Raw genomic sequence first — 27,011 nt, forward strand, 5'->3', positions numbered from 1 at the left:
ATTTGTTCAGATTCCGCTCCTGTTCTGCACAGATCATTAATTATTTTTCCAGGAATAAGACCAAATTGGATGTTCAAGGTGAGATAAAATATCTTAGCAGACTACAAAGCATGAGATTGTACCCTTGAGCTCTGCTCTTGCAAAAGACCCTCCAGAAGAGCTCAGGTACCCACCTTAAGGCAAGGTCCACAGCCTGATAAAACTGTTGTCACCTGAGCACAAAAAAAGGCAACAGTATAAGAATCCAAAGAGGTGACTGGAAGTAGTGAGCACAACTGTCCCAGCCACACGGCACTACTCTGAGGTTATGACTTTGGTCAATTTTCCTGGTGTCTCCCCTCCCCATCAACCTCTGGGGATTTGCCTTCTTGTCCTTCCCTGATCTGTCTTGGAAACTTGCTGCCCGTTGCTGCTGGCAGACGTAAAGGCTGAAGAGCTTTGACAACTACAGTATTCAGAATACCACACAAAAAGCATGTTGGTCAACATCCATTTCCTTACTGGCAGGTTTGGCCAACACTTTAAAAATATAAAGGCACATACTGATAGTCTTTCAGGAAAGTGGTAGAGCAGAGTCTTTAAATTACGATTTAAAAGTAATTGGATACAGCTTACTTCTCATAAGCATAGGATGCTAAAGTAACTAAAGAACTTCCTAACCTTGGTTTAATAATTTGCTTGCTAACTTGAAGGCTTTTAGATTCAAGTCACTGAAGCCTCTCTTTGAGCTGAAGCTGCAATCAGCAGTACATTACATGTAAACAGGTATCATTGAGATTTTGTGCATGGAGCATAACACTTGTTCCCAAGTTTAACATGTGATTAAGCTACACAGAGTCGAGGAGGAGATCATATGTACAATATATGCTTACCTACTTTGCTTGAAAATAGGTCTGTGTTTCCTGTTATTGATCAGGTATTATCTTGCCTCAATTTTTCTCAACTGCTACAAAGCAAATTTGACACAGAGTGCTTGAAACAAAAACATCAGGAATTAAGGTTGCCAGTGTGTCTTACTGCGGGCATGAAATTTAGCTTGAGCGTGTGCAAGAGGATGACATTTTGTACATGCTGTCTGTAAAACAGCTGTTTTCACATCTGTCATTGGCTTTAGAACATGCCTCCGAAGATGTGAAGATCGTAGTGTGCAAATGAAAGGAGGTTCACCACCTGAAATCAGAAGTTCAAGAAGGGAGGGGAGAAAATACTTTGCAAAACACACAAGAACACATTTAGGGGCAGAGCACAAGTCGTGAGCAACAGAACTCTGCACGCACATGAAGGCCACGTGTCCCAGGAGGGTCATTCACCTTTCCATCACCTATTCTCTCCGCCCTCCTACTGTCCTCTTCCTCCCACCTCCAACAGAGCAAAAAAGAAAAGCAACTGAGATATCATACATTGTCCCATGAGGAAGAGAGTTCAAAGAGGCTCAGGGAAGGGAAGAAGGAACAGCAAAGGATGGAAGCCATGAGGTTGCACAGCCTCTCTGGGTGGCTTTTTCTCTTTTTATAACTTAATGCAGTTTTCACCTTCTGCAGCGTAGCTGGGGAAGAACTTAAAAAAATCCCTAGGGCAGATAAAAGTACAATATTAGTTATTTAAAAGTACATATGTAAATCATCTTTTTTGTTGTATTTCAATTTTTTTGACACATGCAGATCTCGGCAGCAGTGCTAACCATTACACTAACCAGACTTGGGCATCTTAGTTACTATTTTGACATTAGGCAGCTACCTCTGTATTAGGCAGCTACCAATCATATTAAAATATATATATATATAGAGAGAGAGAGAGAGAGATTTTGTGCTAAGCTAAGCCCAAAATGCATTGCATCTCTGCTAAATTAGCCAGAAATACTTGGTATAAGCATCTTGCTATACGACATAGTACTTGTACCAAGAGAAGAGGATGGCATCGTCTTACTTTGCAACAGAGAGTGCAAAGGCAAATCACCTCTTCTTCATTCTGAATGTCAGTGCACTGCTGCCCCCAAAGAAAATAGGTGCATGCAGAATGGGAAGGGTGACAGCTGCTGTGCTACGCAGGTGGCCAGCTGTGCCTAGTGAGTTTTGACAAGCGAAAAAACACTCCTGCCGCTTCTCACAGGGACAAGAGAAAAAATGCAGAAGCTTTAGCTGCAGAAATGGGGAGCCCGCAAGAAGATCAGATGCTTAACACAGAAGTCAAGATACAAGCTCATACGGTAGGTTCACACTTTTCCCCATTCAAGCACAATTCCTCATTCCCATCTGCTGATAGATATGTCACACAGTATAATAATATGGACTAAAAAGTCAAAATCAAGCAAACATGGAAACAAGTCCAGCTACCCCACAACAGATCTGCAAGCACAGACTTGAAAGAAAAAAGCACTGCTGTTTGTTTAGCTTGTAAAATTGCAGAAGTATAACCAACTTACAATATACAATGACAGTTTTATTTTAAAATCCCTTTTCAAGGACCTTTTCAACTCCTTTTTTTTTTTTTTTTTGGTATAATCCTTTCAAGAAGTCACTATTCCCTGGTCAGAAATCCTTGAGAGGAAGAAAAGCAGGTCTGTGAAAAATTAGACCGATATGTGTTCAACTAAAGGTACATCCTACCCTCGAACAACAACAGTGACATTTTGTTGGAGTCTCTCAAATCCTGTTCTGCCTTTTATCGTGGAGTCTCAACTCCGTTTACAGTTTGTGAAAATAAGAATGTTCTGAACTGAAAGGATTTGCTCAGCTAGTTTCAGGTTCAACGAAGAAATACATTTCAAAAATTCTACTTCTGTTATCCATTGCTCCATGATAATTTCTCTTAAGAGGACATAAACAAGTATTAATAAAGAAGGTGCCACGTTAAACATTTATTTTGTACAAAACTTAGGAAATATAAATTAAAGGCTCCCACAGCACTGTCAATTTTGCCCTCTTGTGGAGAAGAGGGAGAATTCATTGTAAAGTCACACAACACATATAATAGTAAGCAAAATGCTGCTTGTTGTATGAATTAGCAGGTTCAACATCACTGCAGGAAAAACTTTCAATATTCATTTTTTATTTCATTAATTCTCCTTCCTGTTGAATTATACTATAGTGCAAGGTAGATAGCTATCAGTTACAGAAATCAAACATGTCCTTCTCCTAACCATTTAAAAGCTCAGTTTTGAAAACGCAAAAAGGATCCTAGAGCACCCTTCAATAATGCAGTTTTTTGCCTACAAATCTCACTGATTATCCACAAGGTGCAAGAACCAGCAACGTCCGGAGAACAGAAGCACACACAGCACAGATAATTGTGTTCTTGTCAGTGGCCAGAGCAGAGCAATTTATGAAATGTGAAGTTGGTCTAATAGTGGCATATCATACTTGGAGGCAAGTAGATCCGCAGGAAATTCCTTCCCAGGTAGCTACTGATGAAAGGCAGATTCAGCAGGGCAACGAAGGGAGAAAAGACAAAGGAAAGCAACAGCCCACAGTCTGTAACACCTGGGTAAGGGAGCACTGTAAAGTCCTAAGCTTTAAGCAAAATATTATATATACGAAAGCAGCAGCTTGCAGCCTACTTGCAGGTCAGCAGAAGTATTCCATCAGCTCTTTATGAAAAAAACATATCAGGCTCATTACAGGTAATAAAGTAACACAGTAATAAAGTCAAAATGAGAAGAAATTCAAAGATTCGGCTAGATCTGAAATATCAGTATTGAAATGCACAGCTTCATGGCTAATTGCATAGAGAAAAATAAGTTTTATCAGCAGTTGTATGATCAAACTGTGATGATATTGAGTAATATTTTAATTCATTGCTGCTGTCATCATCTCAGTGAAAGTGGGATAGAAAAAAAAGAGAGGCAGCCATCTGGAAGACACACCCCTGTGCTAAGGAAATTAAAAAATATACATCATCAGTAAACGGAGAGAAAAGCTAATTTGTACCATGTTGCTATTGGATTCAGAGGCAGACAGAAGAAGAGTACAGATAGGTCCTAGGCAACAGAAATTCAGCCTCAACATGAGACACATTGACACAGCCCACAGGATCAAGGCCATCTGCTCCTGGCTAGCTTTGTCACCTGAAACATGGCCAAAATTAACAAAACCAAATGGCATTTGTTAGTAGAAGTCATATATAGGACAATTCTGTTCTCAGAACTCCCCAAAACACACACTCACTAATGCATTTTAATTAAAAAAATAAGCTAAAAAAGATCTTCTCTATAGCATGGCTACTTTTCCAAATCATTTTGAATTATTAATTTTTCTAACAACCCTTTTGTCATCTTATGGAAAAAAAGGTCACACAATTGACATAAGGCCAGTGCCACTATGAGCCAGTGCCGAAGCCAAGAACAGACTCCTGTCCCATAACAAATCACCATATTGAGTTCTTAGCTTTGTCATACAGAGTAGTTTGTCATCTGATCTTTCAGGTCATGCTTCTAATCTCCCAATAGATTTCATGGCACACTTACAACAAGAAATTTAGAGTTTTACTCAGTTAATAAAAAATTACATAGCTCACCTATCAAAAAATGCTGGACATCCTAAAGGATTCTGAAGCCAAGACCTGTGGATCTGATTGATCTCTTTCGTGTGAGCTCTGAACAGCTGATGCTCTTCTCGACCAAGGTAGTCAAACCATTAGTCAGAGAAGGGAAGTCCTTCAAACACAGTTGTTTAGCCAACTCTGAAGTACCTTGTGTTAAAAAAAATTGATTCTAGCCTTTCATCTAGAAGGCATCAAACCTCTTCACTCCTGAACGAGCTTGCAGCTGTGTTAGCCAAGCAAATTCTTGATGCAGAGAGTTTGGAAGTGTGCCAGAACAGAGAGTGGAAACCATGTCAGGGTGACTTGCATATGCTGTCATCTTAAATTGCAAATATTTATTCCAGATTCTTGTATTTCTCTCCCTCACTCAAGACTGTTGTCCACCACACACCAACCCCTTGCTTCAACACACAGATGACAGAGCTCTACCTGTCGTTCTCCAAGGCCACAGTGTTGTAATCCAGCTCAGCTCAAAGATGAAGAGCAACTGGCTGAAGTTGAACCTAAGCAAAACAGAAATGAGTCCACTGGAGAGAATAAAGTGCTTCAGAGTTCATAGTCACAACACAGTCTCCTCTGATTTTTGATCACAGTTGCTCAAATTCACATTGTATTTCAAGAGCATTCTTAAATTCCTTGCTGAAAATAAGACCTCTTTTAGTAGCTCCCACAATAAACATGATCTATCATATCTGGTTGGCTTTGAGATTCTGAGCCATCCTGCAGCAAGTTGCCCTGGCTGGCTTTGGTTACTGTTCAGTTATTTGGACTTCCGCCACATGATATACAAGTCCAAGAATTTAACACTTTGAAAGCTCCAAGAGATACAGAAGGCTATAATACCATTTCTAACCCAGATGGGCTACCAAGTGCACATCTGCTTTCTCCCAGATGTCTCCTACAGGATACCATCTAATTTTAAGTCAAACGAAGTTACCATCTTTGTCTGAACTATGCCCACAAATTGCATGAAGCCCTGGAATTAAATTTGCAACTGGCAATTGAATTCCTCTGGCAAAACAGAACTTGGTATCACAAGGATAAAATTCACCCATACAGAAAACAGAGCCTCTGGGACCCATCACAGGCTGGACTGAATCTCTCCCTGAATTCAATAATAGCACTAACCTTACAATTGATACCCAGAGCAGAAAATGGTATTTCCCTGACTCATCTCCATTCCCATTCCCATCCCATGTGTACATCAGAAGATGTATATTTAAATCCTGCCAAAACAAAACACTCCACTACATGCTTTTGCTGTGCTGTGAATGAAGAAAACAAAACAGGGCACAGAAGTAAGCCACGCTGCTCAGTGCAGCGCTGGAAATGCACTGGATGAGCAAAGTCTAAAAACCTATCCAGAACAGAGCAAACAGCCTGAAGCCAATGCAGCCTAGCAAAAGCTAATATAACAATTGTGTAAGCATCACATGAATCTGTATAAGCAGGCACATATTCTCTGCTCTTTGAAGCTTTTTTGCATTCTTAAGGTGCAAAGGGAAAGAAAAAAAAAAAAAAAGAACCGAACGGCAATACTTTAGCACAGGGGACCCATTCTTCTTGACACTCCACATACTGAATCTTACGCACACAAAATCTTCATTACACCATATTTGTATAATCAATAGCCAAAAGAGACAAGCCTAGGAGAGGTGTAGAGAAGAAGCATACTGGCCATAGCTCATGGGTGAGAGGAGAACTGTGTCCAAATCCCAGCTCTCTGCTACAGAATGGCAGTAGGTGGGCTACAAGACCTTGCTGCCTTACCCTCTTCCACATCTAGGAATTCAGATTACTCAGAAAACTCTGTACCAGCTGCATGACTGTTTCAGCATGGGACCTCAGCTCAAAATGTCTCAAGAGACCTTGGTGATACAGATGATCATGCTCTCCCAGCCACAAAAACAGGGTGAATTATTCTGAAGGTGGCTGTGGACTTGGCCTCTCAGAGACCATGTTCTTTCAGTGGTAATCTCACCATCTGTTTTCTACTAAGAAATCCAATCACAAAGTATGGAAAATGAACAAAGATGGCCTCAAAACGATTTACCAAGTGGAAAAATCTTCAAGCAAAGGGGTGCCTGGTTTGACAAGATTCTTAACTTTATGCCAGTTGAATATATCCACACATATGGAACACATAACAAGCTTAATGAAGTAAGGCCATTTAAGATGAAATATGGATGGAGAACATTTAAATTGGATCTAGTAGTACAACCACCTTGAATTGTTCATACTTAGGTCTGCTGCTTCTCTCATAGTGATTTTTAAGGATGGCGAGAAAAAAAGTCAAAAACCAAGTTTCAAGTAAGCATATCTATGTAATGCGGGATAATAAAATACTTGACCAGCCAAGCGGAAGGCTTACTCCGTAATATTCTCACAAACACACTTGCTTCAGGTGATGGCCCGAGTTTAAATGAACGCTGACAATGTGAGTGAACCTTCCGTGTCTCCCTGAAAGAACAAAACTCTCAAAACATTTCTGCAGTGTTCAATACTCCGAATAATCATTGGGTGAAGAAAGTCTGACATCAAAATACCTTTTATTTTCACTAAATAGCACTGCTCATCTTGGATCTTGTTGCTGGGGGGCAGAACCCCTTCATACTACAGTCCCTACGGCCTCCACCAAGTATTGAGAAATATTGAACTTCCATACTGAAAGCTAAAGAAACAGAGAGAAGCTGAGAAGCTGTCCTCTGGCAGAAGGCACCGCAGCATAGCAGTAGGGCAGTGCAACCCATGAGAGGTAATCCGAATCAAGACATCTCCAGCTGTTAGCTGCTACTCCCTACCGTACTGTCACACAGGGGCATTCCTGTTTCAGAAGATGTAATTTCATAAGCATTGTTATTAGACTATTGAGTTTTCAAAGCCTCATAACCATTAGCCAGATTCTCTCTTTTAAAATACTCGTGCAGCAAACCACACAGTAACATCTTCATCTTCTCGACAGTAAGAATGTTTTGACACAAACTACCACTCCATTTTTCCTATCAGTACATCATGAATGTCATTACAACAATACACACAAATATTTCCTTCTGAATTATAGCAGTTTATTTTAATATTTTGTACAGCTAGCATTGGTCTCCAGTAATAAGTTTAATCTTACATAAGTGAGTCCCCCCAAACCCACCCTTAAGGAAGGAATGTTGAACTTTTACCATTTCTAATTTAGAGGGAAAATATTTATAGGGTAAGACGCAATTTGAAGAATGGAAAGAAATCTTAATTTGTGAATAAAATCCCTCGGAAGTTCTCAGGGTTTACTTACATCTACTTGGATTCATGAACAAGTGCAGAGGGCATGTCTTTCAAGACTGCACAAAGAATACATTCACCTAAGAGATGATTTTCTTCTCTGTAATGGGACAGGGTTTCGTTTCCTTTCTTCCTACTTCATGCCACAAGGTTCTGCTATGTAGATACATACTTTACAGTCTACAGACAATCAACATTTGTAACAGATTTTTCCAAAAGGTACTCATATACCAGTCTCACTTCATTTATTCAGTTGTTTTCAGTACCGTTTAAAACACCTTCATGTCTTACTACGCATTTGTTTTTTTAACGCAGACAGGAGAAACTGACCTCAACAGATATTGCCTTTAAGGAATAAACTACACATAAAACAAATAAATACTTTAAAATCCTTTTAAATGGTAATAATGTACATACTCTGTTCCAGTGCAGAACTTCACTATCTGTTAGGTAAAAAGCACTCCAAGTATAGTTCTTCAGCAGCAGACTAAGCATCCCAGTCATCTGCTTGTACCATTTTCCTTACATTACTTGAGTAATGGGGGAAAAAATGAACAACCTAAGAGAAATTCCCTTCTCTTCCACACTCAGAGATTTATCAGTGTCTGATATTAAGCAATTCACATTCTCTAGCACAAATAAAACAGAAAGAGGTTGTATAAACATTTCCTTCTCCCTCCCTAAAAAACACGCCATCAGTAATCCTGAAACAGTTCAGATAGTTCTATTAAGCTTGGAGGAACATCACCAACAAGAAACGAGAGTCAAGAGTTAGCCACAGGGCTTACAGAATTCAATGCCCTATGGAAAGGGAACCCACTCTAGGGGCTAAATTAGCTTTCTTTGTATGAAGGCTGACAGACACTTAGATCTCTACAGACCTTTCAACCTCAGAGGAACACAGTTTCCAAAAAAAGTACCTCTTTACTACACCCTTAAGCTTCACAGCCTTTTCAGCCTGTATGGAGAATGCCATAACACTGACATGTTGGTTGGTTTTGTAGAAAGTTTTTAGAGAAACAGTGCAAGTGAAAAGCCAAATGCTGAACCTGATCCAGAATCTCCAGAGGAAAGTGAGAATTTTACCAGTCGTGACTGAAAATGGGCAGATGAATACCTGGGATTTTATTTACTTAAAGAAATTAATTTAAGTCAGGTTAAGTCAAGTCTTAAATCCTTAGGAAACTTTAAATTGAAAATAAGATCTTGACTCAGAAGCTGAATGTTGATTCTTCATTATTTTGAAAGTCTCATTTTACAACAGTGATTAGAGAATATAAGACTTCTTTTAGAAGTCTGTATTTTTTGGTGTCAAAAGGAAGATCAGCTCACTACAGTGTTGCACCTTTCACTCTTAAAAGGGACCACAAATTTTGGCAAAAAGAAACTCAGTGAAAATTTCTTGTTTCCTAGAGAGAACAAATATATTGCTAAAGCTATGGAAACTTTCAGCTACGCAAAAATGAGCCAATGTAGCACCTTACTCCACAAGAGCATCCCAAATGCTTTACAATACAACAAAAGAAGTACCCTTACACGAATGTTATATACCTGTCTGAGGTTTTTCTGATGCCACGTAGTGGGTATTTTTTTCCTTTGAGAAGTTATATCCCAGTTAGAATAAAGCAAATTCTTTCTTTTAACTGTTCTTTTCAACGTGTTATATATATACAACCTTTAAAATACACTTAAAAATAGCTGCACACATTTTATATCATTCTACTAGAGAAGGGCAGTCCAGACAGACCATGCTTCTCAGTATATTAAAAATTGTAAATAAAACCCAACCAGACTTACTCTCCTCTGGTACCCGTGCCGGCCCAAAGGAGGGAAGGGAAGGAACAAGCAGTTTTAAAATGGGAGTCTTTCACAAAACACGCTACTTACAAATCTCAGGTTAATTTCCTCAAGCAGTTTTATATCAAATTCTTCCTTAAATATTTGAGGTCACACACTGCCATCTTAGCAATGAAATCTGTTGCAACATGCATGTGTCAGCTTCCCACTAAACCAACTGCAACCCTGAGGATATGTCTGGCCTGGTAGAAAGAGGAAATGTAACACAATTCCTGAAGTATGGCTGGTCCTCCATTTCAAAATTCTGTATGGTTTCCTTAATGGTTCTTGGACACACACCCACACTTTTTTTTCTAGTTCACTTTTCCCTCTAACCAACATGCAGATTTTTCCTCCGAATCATCCACATCTTGACATCCCAATGAAACAATCCATATCATCCATCCAGAGGTTTTCCCAGGTAGACCAAAGTCACTTCCGTGTTACCATACACAGCAGACACTGCTGGATACAGGCAAACTTTTGGCAGTCCTCTGAATGCAACTCCCAAGAACTCATAGCCCCTCTCAAACGCTAACGTTTTGTCTTCCATGTCCAGAATAACTCGAATCCGTTCGCCTATCTGGAAACAGAAATAAGAAGAGGAAGAAAAACAAAACAAAAGACAAAGGTCAACATATTGAAATGGAGATATGAAAAATAAAGCAAAACCCATGTATAGTACAGCAGATCATCTCAAAGTGAGGTTTTCCTCTTTCTCAAGATTACACTACTTTTGCCGTGGAACTTCTCCATTTCACGTAATTTTCACACGTAAGATTCTGAATACCTGTACTGGCAGCTTCCAATGGGCAACCTATATCTAATCACCACCACAGTAACAAAAATAGCCCTTTACATCACAACACTGCAGCAGCGCTGAGAATTAGCATAATATATTGCATTTGCTTCAGAATTCTGCAGCCTGTGGAAGTTTTGTAATGGCCTCCACCCAAAGTTACCCAAACACTGTATCTGGTTGTTATCACTGACCAGCAATGTCTGTGAAGAGCAATTCTAAAGACAATGAACCTGTTTTAAAAAAAGATAAGTGCAACGTACAAAATATACCAGAATATTTTACCGACTATGCAAGTACTGTCACTGTCAGAGGGATTCCTTTACCAAGGCAGAAAGAAATTACAGTGCAAAGCTTAGGCAAAATAAGTATAAAAAAAATAAAATATATATACACACGACTGAAATGAACACTGAATGCAGCAAGATGATCAGATCAAGACATACATGATACTCCCTGCATTCACCTACTACGTTTTTCAAATGTAAATGCAAGTCACAGACACCAGCAGCAAGCATAACATGATATAGCACAAACTTCTGATTCTCCACAAACCAACTGCAATGTTGGCATTTTCTTCTAATCAACACATTTTTCTCCTAACACTAACAAACATATAGTTACTTCTAGTATATTACATAAAAGCAGCTCACTGTGCATGTTTTACTAATTATAAAATACTTTAAAAGATCAACAATCTGAGCTCCAAGCAATTTTTAAAGAGAAAGAAGCAATTGCAAGAACTGTTCACCCTTGAGTCCACATGAGAGTTCTCCTGGCTTTAAAACTTTTCTTGCTCTGTTGCTGCGTAAAGGCCTATACAAGGATAGCAGAAACTGCCCACAAATGGTCCAGTCTGGAAAGTATCTGTACCATTTGCATGTTAGAAAACATGCAAATAGAAAGCAAGCTACATCTCTTTAACTACACTAACTTTAGGTTTTGTTTGCAAAAATGGCAGGTACAAGTTCCAGACCAAATCAGGCTAAGTGCTTGGCAGTGAGCCTTCATGTGAAATATAGCAATATCAGATACAAGGTACTAAGCAAATCTTCACCCGCAACTGAAATACGAGCAGTCTTGGAGTCAACATTCATACAAAACCACTGACGTTATGAGACAGAAATTACACGGCATATAGCTGAAGTTGTAACGTGAGGAAATCTAGCAGTCAAACTCTCATCGTGCAGGTGGCCAGAAGAGCAAAGGTAAACCACTTCTACATGGACAAAAAGACAGAATGGCACTTCCTCTTTAATAACATCTAGTTATCTGAACATCACATCCCAGACCAAGGATGTCGCCTTTAGGAACACTGCCAGGGAGCAAACAAACAGCACTCAGCATCACTGCAGCTTTTTTGCAGGAAGATTCTTACCTAAGCACTAAGCTCAACTCCCACTGCAGAGTAACAGAAAGATAACACACCTACCACAAAATCATATTACTGACTAGGGAAATCTTTACTTAAGATAGCTAGAACAGCCTTGTCAGCTTTTACTTCAAAAAGCAATTGTCTTTAAAGAAGCACCCATAGTGTGTGTTCTTCATCTGATATTTGAAATAAAAGTGTATTTGTTATCATCAGTAAGGGAAAGAATAGAGAACCAGTTGTACTGAACATCGTACACAGACGTAATCTAAAGAAACATTAAATTAAGGGGGAAAAACACTCGTTCACCACAATTATTTACCTTCTGCAGGGAACATTTTGCTCTAGATCACCATTTAAGCTCAGTTCAGCAAACAGCTAACTGCTATACACTGTGAAGAAATTCTTGGAAGACAGCTGTTGTCAGACACAGCAAAGCTTCCAGCCTGTGCCAAGTCTCACCCACCTGGTACTTCGGTGCGTTATTGCACTGAGGGAAACTGCCATTCACTTCTCCATTATGCAGCAAATTATTGTCCACCAAATTCCAGCCCCAACTCTGGTCATCGCTCCCCAGCAGCGCCACGTAGCCCTGACACTGCATGGCGGCCCGCTTCGTGGCGATGCCGATGACGGCCACGGTGCCCAGCGGGCCCTCCCACCACACTTCCCACGCGTGGCGGCCCTCGCTGAAGCCGATCTTGGTCCTTGCCCCATCCGTGCTCTGAGCGATGGGGTTGCGGTGCAAAGTGAAGCCGTTCTTCTTGATGTAGACGTTCCTGGAGCAATCGTTGGTGCTGAAGGCATGGTGAAAGGCACGGACCTAGCGGAGCAGGAGGGAGAGGGCGTTTAGGCAGGGAGGGATGATCCGGACCCCTCCGGCACGGCGATACCCATCCTCTTCCTCCCCCCGCCCCGGCTCCCAACGCGGGGAGCGCAACGACGCCGGGCCGCGGCCCAGGGCCGCGCCGCGCCGCGCCGCTCCCCCGCCGCCCCGGCTCACCTTGCCCTTGTAGGTGGGCACGTTGCAGAGGATGTCGGTGCGCAGCGCCTCCTCCGCCAGGCAGCGGGCCGCCAGGCTGCGCCACACCTCGCTGTTCTCGTCGCCGTGGAGGACGCGGTGCCACAGCTTGCAGACCAGCGCGCAGCTCCGCAGCTCGCGCAGCTCCAGGTAGGAGAAGACCAGCTCCAGCACCCGCCCTGGCAGCCGCCACCCCGCTCCCCCCGCCAGCGCCGCGCCGCCGCCCGCGCCGCCCGCCGCCATCGCCTCAGGCGGCGGCGCCCCCCGCCGGGCCCGGGGCCCGACGCCCGACGCCGCCGCGGCTCGAGGCCGCGCCGCGCCGCGGAGGGGGCGGGAAACGACGGCTTCGCCCCCCTGCGCCGGCGACACGCGCGGGCGGAAGCGCGGGCGGGCAGCGGAGCGCGGCGGCGGGCCCTGGGCCGCAGGCGCGCCGGCCGCCAGCGCCCGCCCCGCTCGGCCGCCGCCGCCACAGGCCTCACGGGGAGGGGGCGCGCGCGCGCGGCGCCGCCATGACAGCTGCGGGCAGCGCCGCCGGAGGCCGGGGCCGCGCATGCGCGGGGCGGGGCGCGGGAGCGGCCGCTGAGGTGAGGGCGCCGCGCAGCCGGGGGTGCGGGGCCCGGGCGGCGGCGCGGGGGGCTGCGGCGCGGCGCCCGGCGCCGCGGCTCAGAAAGTCTGCGTGACTCGAAACGCCAGCAAACGGCTCGAAAATAAAATCGCGCTGCGACTCGCTCGGCCTCGCCGCTGCCCGTTGTCCGGTGGGCGGCCCGAGCGGGCCTGCCCGCGGCTGCGCGGGCCGCTGTGCCCTGCCGCCCGTCCTGCTGCTCTCCGGACTTGCTTTAGACTTCAGCTCCGCAGCGTCCTCCTGTGTTTTCTCTCCAATGTTTTCTCTCGTTTTGCTTACAGCTTTCTCTTTTCCTCCGTTTTCCTTCTCCTTGTGGCAGCGTCAGGGTGTCAAAACTGGTAGTACAGGAACCACGCGTGCTTCTACCGAGTGCGACTGGATTAAAATAAACAGGGTTTGCACTGAATTCAAATAAACCTTTAAAATGTATTATCTTTAAGCAGGCAACCCATAGTAATGGCCTAAAATAATTAAAAGCATTGAGTTGGAGAAATACGGAGCACAGTATTTACTGCTGAAACTTTAACTTGCTAAACTTGCTGTGTAAGCAACTACAGCCAGTCTCCTGAAACACTGAAACAGCCCCTGATGGCAGTAGTTTTCTCTAAATATACAAAGATATTTTCTTAACTGTATTATGACCTAATTCTCTTTCAAGAGCTCATTTATTGAAATGTTGAGAACCCAAATGGGAGAAGGTTTTCTTCCTAAAAGCCAGAAACTAGGTATATCAATGAGATGTACTAGGTCCCACAGTGTGGGAGAGGGTAGCCAGAAATAATTTTCTCCATTTCCTGAATACAGCTAATTGGTTAACATTAAATTCATAATATTATTTGCTAACAACATATCTGGCACTTCTGGTAATTTTATGTAATCAAAAAAATTGAAATTCTGTTGGTGGATATAATTAATTTTAACTATTTTTCAAAGCCAGCTGAATAAAAATTGCATATGCAAAAAAATAGAAAAAAAGGAGTACTTCACTCATTACTTTCTAAGGTAATAAAAAGGTAACTTAAGCTCACTGGCATTCAGCTGTTGTTCCATCGTGTAAACCCCTTGTTTTGTCTACTCCCTTGAATACAAAGTTTGTATTAGTTTGGGAATACAAAGTACAAATGCAAAACAATTTAAAATTTATTCATGCTAATGTATGCTTTTAAACCATAATTAAAATAATCACTTCAGCATTAATCAGTTTATCCCACTTTCACCAGGACAAGTTTTTTTACTCTGGGTATTACAAGATTGCTTTACAAATTGATGTTAGATCCTGATTATCCACCATTTCCACACCTGGATAAAAGGCATGTTTACATGTGGTGGACCTCACACAAACTGGAACAGTAGGACTTCCCTGCAGACAAACTGTAACAGTTTACAAACATCTTCCCCTTCCTCCTTTCCAGTAAGCCTTACTTGGAACGTGCCTCTAGTTTGTCAGACACACTATATCCATATTCACTGCAAAGAAATGGCAGAGAAAGCAATTCCCACCTAGGTAGCTACTTCAGAGCAGCAAACCTAGTTCATGTCCTTCACGAGCACATGTGCAATCACTTCTCCCAACGCCTTACGTTGTTGCTGATGTAATCTGTTGATAGTGTTTGAGCCAAAGATGCCATCTGGGTACTTACCTGTAGAGGTGTCTATTTTCACTGGACACTAGAGTTTCACGTAAGCTTTACATCGTAATGAGAACAGCTTCAGCTCAGTTCTTTTTTTTTTGTTTCACAGGTGTTCCTGAAATATGGCAGTCAAATGGACTGATGGACATACCTCCTCTATCCTGTGCCTGAACGTAAACAAGGAAGGGCTGGTAGCTTCAGGAGCAGAAAGAGGCGAGCTCACCATCTGGGATGGAAAAGGCATTCCAGCAGGACAGCTCCAGCTTCATAAGGCAGATGATGTTACCTCTGTTGTGTTCTCTCCCACCTGTCCTACCAGGCTGTACACTTCTCATGGAGAAACTATCAGTTTGCTGGATGTTCGATCTCTTAAGGAGCCTACTGAATGCTTCCAAGTGAATGAAGAGGAGATCAATTGCCTTTCAGTGAATGAGACTGACAATTTCTTGGCTGCAGCAGATGATTCTGGGACAATAAAGATTATAGACTTAGAAAACAAGAAAGTCAGCCGGTCCTTGAGACACTCAAATATCTGCTCCTCTGTTGTCTTTCGACCTCAAAGGCCACAAAGCCTTCTTTCCTGTGGACTGGACATGCAGGTGATTTGCATAAAAGCAGACATATGGTTATTAGAGAAGCTAAACAGAAACTACACAAGTGTGTAGTGAGGCCCCAAAACACTTTCACCACATTTGAACAGAACAAGAGTGAGGGGTGTACAGCGTGCAGTCACTGGAAAGCTCTTTAACTTTCCAAAGTAGTTTTGGCAGAGAAGCTAACACAGTATTAAGACTATTAATGCTGTTTTCTGCTCAGCAGTTATTCTTGCTATTTTTGTCTTCATTAATAGTTACAATATAGATGTGAGGGGGAGGGCATCAGAAGGTGGTGCAAAGCACACTATGACTGCATCAGCTCTGTTTCACAAAGCAAAAATACGGGTTGTCTCTAGCAATCAATTATGGCTGCAAACAAAATTTTGATGGTAGTTAGGAAAACGCAAAATACTTGAAGCTGACAAGGTGCTAGCAAGAATGCTTTAATATAGATAGATAAATATCTATCCAAGTGGTACATACCACTGTAAGCTATTTTTATAAATTTATTTTTTATCCTCTGTTCACAGTATCATCTTGAAAGTGTTAAATGTACTTTTTTACCTTCTTCAAGTGGAAATTTTGTCCTTTGCACGCCCCTAACAAAACCATTTTTAGAAGAAATGCTGAACCAGGCTACAGTTAGTGGAAGGTCGAGTTTCATTGTCAAAGGTGGCACCCAATATCACCCAAAGCGGATGTTTTTCTGTAGTTGCTTCCCTGTGGTTGCAATGTGACCACATTCCTGTTTTAGAGAGGGGAAATGCTTGGGTGTTGTTTTTCCCCTTCTTGTATGCACAGTTCACTGGAGGCCACCAAGCGCCGCAAAATCCAGTTTTTGTCCGATGAGAATACAATATTGCAAAGACATAAGCAATCTCCTCTGTTTCAGAACACTGTTATAAGGATTCCTCTTAAGGTGTCCAATGGAAGGAAAATACCTGAGATTTGAACTACCACTTCTCCAAAGGTTTCCATGATTTTAGTGGTGTTAAAGATGGATTTTTCTTTGACTAAGCTATAAGCAATTCCATCCTTTGTTCTTAAAACTAAAGTGTATCTAACACCAATTAGGGTGAATACATTTTGATATAGGTGGTGTTTTTCCATACTAAGACCAGGGTTTATATAAATTCAGTAAGTAGATATAGTTGATTAGAGGCTGATTAACAGAAGTCTTCCAATTTTTGACTTTGACAGATCTCCAAGCATAGTTGGCGAAAAGGTGGATACAGACACTTAAATGAAGTACTTTGAGAAACTTCTTTTCAGAGATACCAAAATATCAGTTTGAGAGCAGTAAATGCTTGGCACCTTAAAATGGTTATGTGTTTTCAGGTGCCTAAGCGCAAATTCACAAGCCTATGGCTAGACACTTTTAATCAGAATTTTAGCCATTTATATAAGATTTCTGTGTAAGAAAACTGGTTATTTTCTATGACATTTTTAGTTATAGTGTGTTCAGCAAATTATTTTTAGGTGAAAGTCAGTACCTCAAAATAGTGGAAATTTATGAGCATTTTTGTACAACAAAAAGAGCATTTTTACAAACATCAAGGCTGTCTTTAGGATATACCATTTCGCAGAGAAGCTGAGCTGTAATACTCTAAAGCATTGTGCTGCAGCAGGTCTTTGGACAAGTCATGAGCTCTACAAGTATGAAAATGTTTTCTGGGCTTGCATATCAAACTCTTGATGAAGCCACTAGTTCATGAGAATAGAAATTTCAGCCACTGGCATTTTTTCAGAAAAAGGGCCATGGAAGCAGGGAGAGTGCCATGAAGACAGAAGATATCTGGTTTTCAGAAAGCATGTTACCATTTGGGTGCTTTCCCACTTAATTCAGATGAATTCACTAAAGCTGTTGCAGCGCTATCAACGATGAGAACGGGACTGTTCGCCTTAAGCATTAGACCCAATCTCTCCAATTTACTCTGTTCTGCTTAGTCATTATGGAAGGTTTTCCCTTTCATTAGTAGCAAAGCAGTTTTAATGGAGCTGCAAGAGTGAGTGCTCAAACAGAAAAATGCCAGCAAATCACTAATATATTTTGGATGTCTCTGTGTAATTTGGCTTCGGTAAATTCAGATCCAGTATGACTCTTTTTGTGGCCCCCAATTTAAAGACTTTGGTACTAAAGTAAAAGTTCTATTGCAGATGACTAGTGGTAGACTATGTTTATTAATGACAGATCAAAACTCTCATTAAAAAGGCAAACAGCACATCAATAGTGCATTAAAGGCTGACTTACGCTTCCATATCTGTTGGTTCTAAAAATACTAATCATCAATTCCGATTACTATAAATAATAAAATATTTATATTTTTTGTAAATAATTACTTGTAGTTTTTTAACTGGTGCAATATAAATCTATAATACTTGAATAGCTGTATAACAGACATAGGATTCATTTGAAGGCACAGTTAGTGCCCCATGAGGGTCCTGAAGGTGGTGTGGCATTTTAAAAGGAAGTCTAAAACCCCCGCCATCAGCTCCAAATCTTATCAGGAAAAGTGTGCTCAGTCCTAATATGGTAATAGCACGAATTACATCTACCCATTTTGTATAAAAGATACATATATATCTGCATAGAACTGAGGTAATGAACTACTGCTAGCCTTTTGCTGCTTCGTTTTTAAAAAAAGTTAATTGATTATCTTAGAACAAGTATGTAACAGAGACAGAACTAAAGTTCAGAATGATACAGCTCTCTTCATTCATTGATAACACTTCTGTGTCCCTTCTCTTTAAATAATTTAGATGTGCAGCATATAATGATTTCTACTACTGAGATGAATGTAAAAGCATTTAGAACAGCTTTTTCACTCATTTCACATTGTAAAGGTCTGAGTCATTTACTCTGTTGGGAAAGGCATATGACAGTTTGGAAAGCGTGCCATAAAGATTTGCCTTATTTATCAGGTGAGGTTCAACCACTTCTCACAATAGATCCTGCATCTCTTGCACTCTGAATACATAGTCTTTGATCTGCTAGAGCAAGAATTTGTTTCTTTTAACATGAGTGAAAGAATCTGATTTTACTTAAGAATCAGATGCTGCAGCTGGTGTCCTTTGAAATAAAATTGACCGACTATTAATTCTTAATTTTTTTTTAAGGTTATGCTGTGGAACCTACAGAAAGCTCGCCCACTGTGGACCACAAACTTGCAGGACTGTGAAATGGAAGAAGCCAATCCACAGTCAGCTGGCCAGTTCTTTAACCCTCCACTTGCACATTCCCTGTCAGTTGCATCATGTGGCAACATCTTTGGTTGTGGAGCTCAAGATGGTAAAGTCAGAATCTTCAGGGTCACCGGTGTTAAGTTTGAACATGAGTTAGGATTTAAAGGTCACAGTTTGGGAGTCTCACAGGTCCTTTTTATGCCAGAAGCATATTGGCTGCTGACTGGAGGAAATGATGGGAAAGTCTTGCTCTGGGATGTCAGCAGTGGTGTTGGAAAACAACAGAAAAGCCCAGCAAAATCTCTCCAGAGAAAGAAGGCCCAGGCACCTACTTCCACCAAAAAAGAGGGAAAGCACAACAAAATGGCTTCAAATGAACATGCTAGAGTTTTACCAAGGCTAACCATTGAACATGGAGAGAAGGTGAACTGGATCTCATATGCAGAGATCAAAGGCTCTAAGAGAGTATTAGTTGCTGATCAGAGTAGTTCTATATCTGTATATCCATTACCAGAAGCTTAGATGCCGAAATGTTTAAAGAAATTTGTGGTGAGGAATCATTTCTTAGGATGTTTGAAATGAGTCTAGTTAAATCTGCTGACAGTGAACTGAACAATGAAACCTCCTGCAACCTCAGGAATGGCAAGGGATTTGCTGTGTAATTTCATGCAAATACTCATGATGTAAGTGACCTTGCACTGTATTTTTCAGTGGCTGTTAGTATTCACTGCAACTGTTTCTTGTAGGGTTGGCAATTTGCTTCTTAAATTTAAGTGAAATGGGTTTCAATAGATTTGGGAAAATGTTAGTTCAAAACTGACCTGATATAATTAAGGTTGGAGGAAGAAATTCACTTTAACAGAGAAACCTACAATACTAAATTAGGATGCTGAGCAGTAATAGAGATGCAACTGGCTGAGCTTCTTGCATTTTTACAGGGAGTATGAACTATTTCAATGCTTTACTTTACCTTCCCTATTAAACCACGTCACAGTTAGCTTAAATTGGACGCAGTGTATTTTTCATTAATTTGTCAGTGTTAATTAAATGTCAGTCATTTAAGACTAGAAAAGCATTTGTAAATTAACTTCTCTAATGAATGATCAAATCCCTGTAACAGTCACTGTCAACTGTATTTTTTTCACACTGTAAGCAAAGGCACTGGAGAAAATGTTAACAACTGTTTACTTGGTCAGTCATCTTACACATTTAGTTTGCTTTCAGAAATGTTATTTACCCCAGGAGAGAAAAATAACTTTGCATTTGTCTCAATAAATGCTTTATCTCTCATTGCAGCCTTGTGTTCATACGCACTCTAGTATTACCAATCTTACATACTAAGCAGAACTGTTTCACAAAGTGTATTTTATAGTCAATCACAGAGTAAATGGAAAGGGCCAAATGCACTGCTCTTCCTTACCCAAATACTCCCATTGTTTCACAAAGCTGTTCTAAATATAACAAGCAGAATTCGGCCCTTAGAGCTTGTTAGAAATGTTTCTTAATTTGCAAGTTGAAGGCCGGGAGAATATAACTAAGTGGGAATGCCTCAGATCCTGACATGCTCAATTCATGCTAAATTTCCCATGCAGTGGACAGATAATTAAAAGAAAAAATTGCTTATTTTCTCAGGCTGTCCTGAACTTTTCACAGGCAAGGAGTGAGTGCGTTGTACTGGCTAAAGACCTGTTTAACTGATTTGGTTTTTGTGCTGTCTTCAGTATTTATGGTGTTACCAGGCTCACAGTATCTGCCTTTTTTTTTTTTTTGATGGAAAAAATTTCCAGGCCTTTATGTACACAGCTCCTGCAAATAATTAGCCAGTACCACTGGCTGTTCACCCATTATGGAAGACATTTTAACAGTCTTGTTTTTGCTGTCCTTCATCCTCAGAAGCAATTCCCAGCAAGCCAATACAACTTGTCGTTCTCATCCAAATTTATTTTTACTTAAAAAAATATATTCACTTGTACAGTCTTTAACACCAGGAGGCTTTGGCCCAAGACAAGAACTGAGAGGCACTACAGCAAAATAAAGCCTAAAACCAGCAAAAAAGCAGCATAGCGTAGATAACCCCTTTCACATCACCTTTAAATTCATCTTATATATGCAGACAGACAGGATCACTTGGTCAGAGGAAGTGATCCAAATGCATAATTCACTATGTAATATGTTCATGAACATGTGTCTGTGCATCTATGAACTATATTTGGATGTACAGGCTATAAAAAGCCTCAGTGCAAAACAACCTCCAGCAGGAGTCAGATCCCCTGTCCATGTTGCTGCTGACCGCTTCAGGAGAGTGCAAGCCTATTCCAGCTTTATTTCTTCTCGTTCTCCATGAAGATGACTAAAGACGGCGTGTCTCTGCGGTCCCTGAACAAGACATTAAACAGGTCACTAAAGGGTTGTGGTAATAATACATTAAGGGGCAAGAAAGGACAATCCGTTAGAGAAAAGAGGGTGTACAGGGTGGGGCTGGAGCAAGATGAATTACTTCCCTAGGAATTTTTCATGGGAAATAAAGAGGATGTAAATATATATTGTGTGTATATGGGAAGGGAGCAGTTCATGAGTGATTTTCTGTTTCTCTTTTATTTATTTAAGAGGGGAGGGGGACAACCAACAAGCCGCACCACTTCATGAATGCCATTCTGGACAATTTGCAAGCTGTTAGCCCCATGTGTTTTGCTACAAGATTCTGTGCAATCGCTTGATCAGCAAAAACCTATAGCTTCTTGAAGTGTTGCCAAGCACCTATGGGTAACGGGAAGTCCTAGTTCACACTCTGCTATGGTCCAGTCCTAAATGGGAGATTTGTGCTGAATTTCTGAATTTGGATAAACAACTCAGAATCTAGAGGGTTCAAAAATAGGAAGTAAGCAGCTATACTTAAGAAAAATGGTCTATTTTTTTTTTAAAGGTATGTTCCAAGATACAAAATCACTGTCACTGAGGAACTGGGACATAGGTGACACTGATTCAGCTTCCATTTTCAAATTCTGTACTCATAAGAGAGAGCAAAAATACTTGACCAACTGGTTCCTTGGCTTCATGTAAAAATAACCTGGCACATGCTGCCCCTACTGGTATCAGTCCACACGTTCAGCTGCAGCACAACATTACAGTCACCAATAGACAGTGTCCCTAAGCAGCTAGACAGTGTCGCTAAGCAGCTACCCAGATAACAATAGCAGGATCAAATGCAAGCCACTTGCATTGACCACTGCTCTTCAAGAAGGAAAGAGTTGAAAAAGGGTCCCAAATTCTCCACAGTTACCAGAGACAGGCAAGACACTGTTCCGTTTCAGTATTCACACGTATATTAAAATTCACTGTCTTTGAAAGTACTGTGTAAATAGTACCAAGCAAGAAATGTGTGTGTCAGCTTAGGTGACATACATGTAAATCTGGTTTACATGTAGTAAAAATGATTATTGTCTATCATATACTTTAGCTAATGTCTCTGGTGACAGATTTGATCCCTCTAAAACATATCAATTCTTCTGAGTAATTCTTATAAACTAGCCACATTTCTACACAACACAAGTTTAATTTTCCAGTTAAGGTTCTATTTTAGTCTTAAAACTCTCTTTTGGCAAACATGCATACAAAAAATATTTTTGAATAGGTGAATCCCCCTAGAAAGTTAATAAAAAGAGAAATCTGAGCACAGTGACTTAAAAATATGACAGTGTATAGTAACAGAAAAGATTTTGTTTGCTTGATTCTACCTTATTTCAGAGGCACCTAGAGTTCTCAGTTGTGCAACATCAAGTTCATTAAGTCATTGAAATCAAACATCTAGTAAGAACTATGCGCAGCTCCAAAAATCTATAATGTGACACACCAGGAGAGGGGAGGCTCTGAGAAATAAAAATCTCTTTAAAGCAAGAGAGGCCTACCAATGAAGATATATAGGATCAGGATATGAGCAACTTTCACAGGATCATAAAGGAAATCTCCAGCAAAATGGCATACACAAAGTTTCCTGAGCCTTAGCCTAGAATATCAACCACATGGATTCCATTTCTCTCTTCTCAGAATGACTAATGCAAAAGAACTGTTTGCCAAGGATATGTATGAGCTGCCAGACAGATAATGAATTCAAGGTCAGAGAGACTTAGAGAACTATGCCATTGCTGATGCATTTCTACTTTATCCTTATTCAGAACAATTGCAGACACTACCTAAAACCTGAGAACAGAAAAATCAATTAGATGGAGGAGCTATTAGTAACAAGAGAATGGCATTCATACAAGGGCCCAACATTTATACACGACTGTGTTCCTGTTCTCTTAAGACAATAGCAGCATTCTTGTCAGGGCTGACTTTGACCAGTTGGAAATCAAATACGTAGAAAATATTGAAATACAGCTGTATGCTCAAATGAGCAATTAAAATGCTTTGGAATATATCATGTTTGCAGAACACCGCCACTATGGCTTTTTGGTTCCAAACAACAACTTACATTTTTAAATACTGTAAAGTATGTATGAAAAAGAAGGGAAAACTATTGGTAAATGTATTAATCTGCTGCTTATACTATCTAAAGTTAAAAAAAAGGGGGGGGGGGCAAGTAGAGATTATGCCATGACCTGAAAGCTACTGTGTATTTTCCCCTTACAAAAAAAGTTCAGCCAAAGATACACAAAAACAGGACTGTAACACACCATTCTATCAAGGCAAAGAACAGTACTTTTAAGTCAACAAATACAACTGCTTTGAAACTGTCTGGAGCAAGGCCTCCTTTTTTTTTTGTTTTGCCTTAAGACAGTGTTTAACACAAGAGGATCGCAATTCAGAATCTGATTCCCTAATCATTAGAACAACAGAATCCAATACAAAGTCTATAGGAGTAGCTGGTGTCCTGCTGATAAATCACTTGTAAAATACATAGTAGCTAGTTACTTGTTCAGTATCCAGGAAGGAATTTTGAATGATAAATGTTTTGACAGCTTTGAGATCCTCAAGATCTTTTCTGAATGCACATCTAAGTGCTTCAGTTAACTAAGGACAAACTTAAAACCATCCTTAAGAAAAACACCACCAGAAAGAAAGAAGTCTAGCACATAAAACTCTTCAAGTATAACGAAGAGCAGCAAATGAGCACGAAAATACAAATACCTTCATTCCACCATATTTTGTCCCTAGACACAGTAAGTCCTCTTAAACTGAGCAATTTCCTTAGTTGTGTGCAGACTCAAACAATCTACTTTATGATTATAATTTTAGAGAGTACAAAAAATAACATTTTCTTAAAAATAAGAGAAAAACACAGTAGATGTTTAGTAACTGAACAAGGTAATAAACCTATCAACTACAAAACATAACGGTTTTCTTACTGCTGTTTCGTTAAGCATTTCTTATTTCACTGTTGTTCTGTGGGAAAAAAAGTCTTGTAAAAGGGAAAAGCAGAGCAGGAAGAGCTAACAGGGAATAACAGAACAGAAACACACTGAGGATGGCTTGCCTTATTATTTGCATAATTTTTAATCTGGAGAAAGGGAAGAGGAAAGAACGAGTAGTTCTGTTCAGTGCCAAATGAAAATGCTTCAGATCATGCCACTACAAGTAAAAGCACAAATCACTTCGAAAGTTATTAGAAAAAAGAACTGCACCACTAACATTAGTTGACACCTGCAACTCAAATATAGACATATCTATGCATGCAGGTATTTCATAAGACTATATCCGTATTTACAAGTTTTAAGACTTCTACACCAGGCAAGGGTCAAGGGCGCACAGGCTATATCAAGAAGCTGAATTTCTACTGGTGTGTATCCGTAGAAGGCGTCAGTGTTCCCACACAACTTGTAGAGAACCTCAAAACTGGATCTAGAACTGTTTCCAGTGGAACGGTAAGAATCACCCACTTTCAGGGCAGAGAGCATAACATGTTGATAGCCAAGTATCTAAAAGAAAACCTCTGTTTTCCATTCCTCAGAGTAGAAAATAAGCTGCAGACCTTGGAAACTCAGTTCAAAGATCTGAAGTCAAGCTTGGACAAACTGGCATGGAAGTTCGAACGTCAGGGTGAGATCTTGGAGAATCAGATGAGCCAGGATGCAATGTGGACATCAATGATAGAAAACAGGTGAGCAGCAAGGGAAGGATCAACACACAGTCTTGTCTTGCTCCCTACACGCATAGATGACACTGATAAGACTACATGTGCCTTTTACGATGGGGTTACATTGCAGCCTAGGCATACTGATAATCTTTCCCACTTTGGATTGCTACGTACTACAGAAACGGACAATATGAGGAAAAGGAAGCCTCCTTCCATTCACATTAAGGACAGCTAAAGACAATTGCTTCTTTAAAGAAAAGTCTACTAAACATTAATACAATTTAAAAACAGCTATGGCACTTCTAAGATTACCAGCAACATCAAGCCTTTTTGCGTAACACTGAAAAGAACAGAAAAACATTAATCTTATGATTCCTTTTTCTTACTAAGTAAGACCAAAATATTCATACTTCTAGCACCTAAGGTTAGACTTTGATAATACTTATATTTAGTCTTTCCATCATGTGACTAAAAGTTCTGAAATTATAGTGTTTGGAGCAGCTATTGCTTTCTAAGTACCTCTGAAGAAAGACTGATAAATCTAGGTGTCTTTGAGCAAGATCCTGTAGATATAACTATTTCTCACTGAAATGTTTGATTATTTAGATAAGATTATACAATTGGGATCTAAATATGAATTCCAGGAGCTAACGACAGGCTCTAGCTCTAGATTTTTGACATAGTGGTCTAAATTATTACAGAAAGTAATCAAAATAATCTTGCATTCAAAAGTGAGTTCAAATTGCAGGCACCACAGAGAGGCATTGAATATCAACAAGCACAACAGAAACAGTTAATTGCTAAACTAACAGTAGATTTAAAGTAAAACAGGATGCAGCAGAAAAAAAATAATCAGGCTAACATTGGATTCTATATTCTTTACAGATGTTCTCAGTCTTCAGGAGGGAATTTTTTGTGAGTTTCAACCCTTTACCTCAGTGTCTCAACCCTTTACCTCAGTGTCTTTATTTGGGCCTAGGCTCTGCTATTGGCTTATGTTGTGGGCAACGTAAGTCATCCTGGCAGCTGTCAGAAACGAGTAACAAAGTACAGCTATTTGCATTATCCTATTCTTTTCCCTTCTGGGTGGCTATCAACTCAGTCAATCTGCAAAAGATGCAAAAAATGGTTAATTAAGAATAAATGAGGTGAACCCAGATGGACACACAGGGAGCAGAGAGCCCGCTCCCATCTGGTGTTATTGAAGGTCCCTCATGTCCCAAAATTTGGGACTCTCCTTTCCAGGGGCAATTGCTCAGTGGCCTTTTCAAAATACAGCTTATCCGGACACGGTGGCCAGAGAAGCGATGCTTCAGATGGCCAAAACCTACACTTGTAATTCAAATGTGAATGAACGGTTTTTAAGAGATAGAGCTTCTTTGCCTGAGAAAAGGTTTCTGTCTCTCCCTCCTTGGCAGACTGACATCGGTAGAGACCAACCTCCTGTTCAGCTACACGTGTGAAACCCTGGCCGCCCTGCGCTGCCTGGTGATCGCCGAGGTGCCCGACCTGGCAGAGGGCCTCCCCACCACAGCCACCATCCTGAGGCGCAAGGCCCGGCACCCGAGGATCCAAGGGGCATGGGAAGCGGCCCTGCAGGGCCTGGGGCTGCGCGAAGGGGATGTAAGGGCCCTCTGCGCCTTCTTCACCGCGCACGGCCACGAGGCCCAGTACTACGCAGCCGCCCGGAGACGGCTGTGCCCCGCCGACATGGCCGCCGCCGTGAGCAGGGCCGTGAAGGACGAGAGGCTCCGCGGGAGCCTGCTGCGGGCCGTCGAGGCGGTAGAGGAGAGCAGAGCACGGAGACGGGCGGACAGCCCGGCGCCCCGAGGGCGAGCCCAGCCGCTGTGAGGGCAGAGCCGCGCGCCGCCACCCCCCCGGGGCGTCCGCACGCGCCGCTGCCCCCGCCACCTCCGCAGCTGCCCACAAAGGGCTCCGCGGCAGCCGCGTGCGCATGCGCGGGCGAGCCCCAGCGCAGGGCGGGGCAGCCCCGCGCTTCCCGCCGGGCCGCCCAGGGGCGTGGCCACCGCGGCAGGGCCGGCGCGCGCGGTCGCCCGGCGGAGCTCTGG

At 41.4% G+C, this 27,011-nt stretch overlaps 3 protein-coding genes across 4 annotated transcripts; 2 read left to right on the forward strand and 1 right to left on the reverse strand.

The window, feature by feature from the left end:
• Window positions 1-7,582: 7,582 nt before the first annotated feature.
• Window positions 7,583-13,382, reverse strand: FBXO45 (F-box protein 45). Its single transcript, XM_026110636.2, has 3 exons — window positions 12,820-13,382; window positions 12,283-12,639; window positions 7,583-10,228 (listed from the first exon to the last, which is right to left on the reverse strand). The coding sequence occupies exons 1-3, from the start codon at window positions 13,078-13,080 to the stop codon at window positions 10,043-10,045; spliced, it is 804 nt and encodes a 267-aa protein (XP_025966421.2). The 5' UTR covers window positions 13,081-13,382; the 3' UTR covers window positions 7,583-10,042.
• Window positions 12,853-20,164, forward strand: WDR53 (WD repeat domain 53). Of its 2 annotated transcripts, none has more exons than XM_026110647.2 (3): window positions 12,853-12,987; window positions 15,200-15,689; window positions 18,804-20,164. In XM_026110647.2, exons 2-3 carry the CDS (start codon window positions 15,213-15,215, stop codon window positions 19,389-19,391), a joined length of 1,065 nt encoding a protein of 354 aa, XP_025966432.1. In that variant the 5' UTR covers window positions 12,853-12,987; window positions 15,200-15,212; the 3' UTR covers window positions 19,392-20,164. The 2 variants fall into 2 exon arrangements, with proteins under 2 accessions (XP_025966432.1, XP_064373229.1); XM_064517159.1 differs by lacking the exon at window positions 12,853-12,987 and adding an exon at window positions 13,347-13,421.
• Window positions 20,165-24,766: 4,602 nt separating this feature from the next.
• Window positions 24,767-26,793, forward strand: SMCO1 (single-pass membrane protein with coiled-coil domains 1). Its single transcript, XM_026110648.1, has 2 exons — window positions 24,767-24,966; window positions 26,361-26,793. The coding sequence occupies exons 1-2, from the start codon at window positions 24,767-24,769 to the stop codon at window positions 26,791-26,793; spliced, it is 633 nt and encodes a 210-aa protein (XP_025966433.1).
• The last annotated feature ends 218 nt before the right edge of the window (window positions 26,794-27,011 follow it).

The sequence above is a fragment of the Dromaius novaehollandiae genome, chromosome 9 (assembly GCF_036370855.1).
Source record: "Dromaius novaehollandiae isolate bDroNov1 chromosome 9, bDroNov1.hap1, whole genome shotgun sequence".
NCBI classification, from domain to species: domain Eukaryota; kingdom Metazoa; phylum Chordata; class Aves; order Casuariiformes; family Dromaiidae; genus Dromaius; species Dromaius novaehollandiae.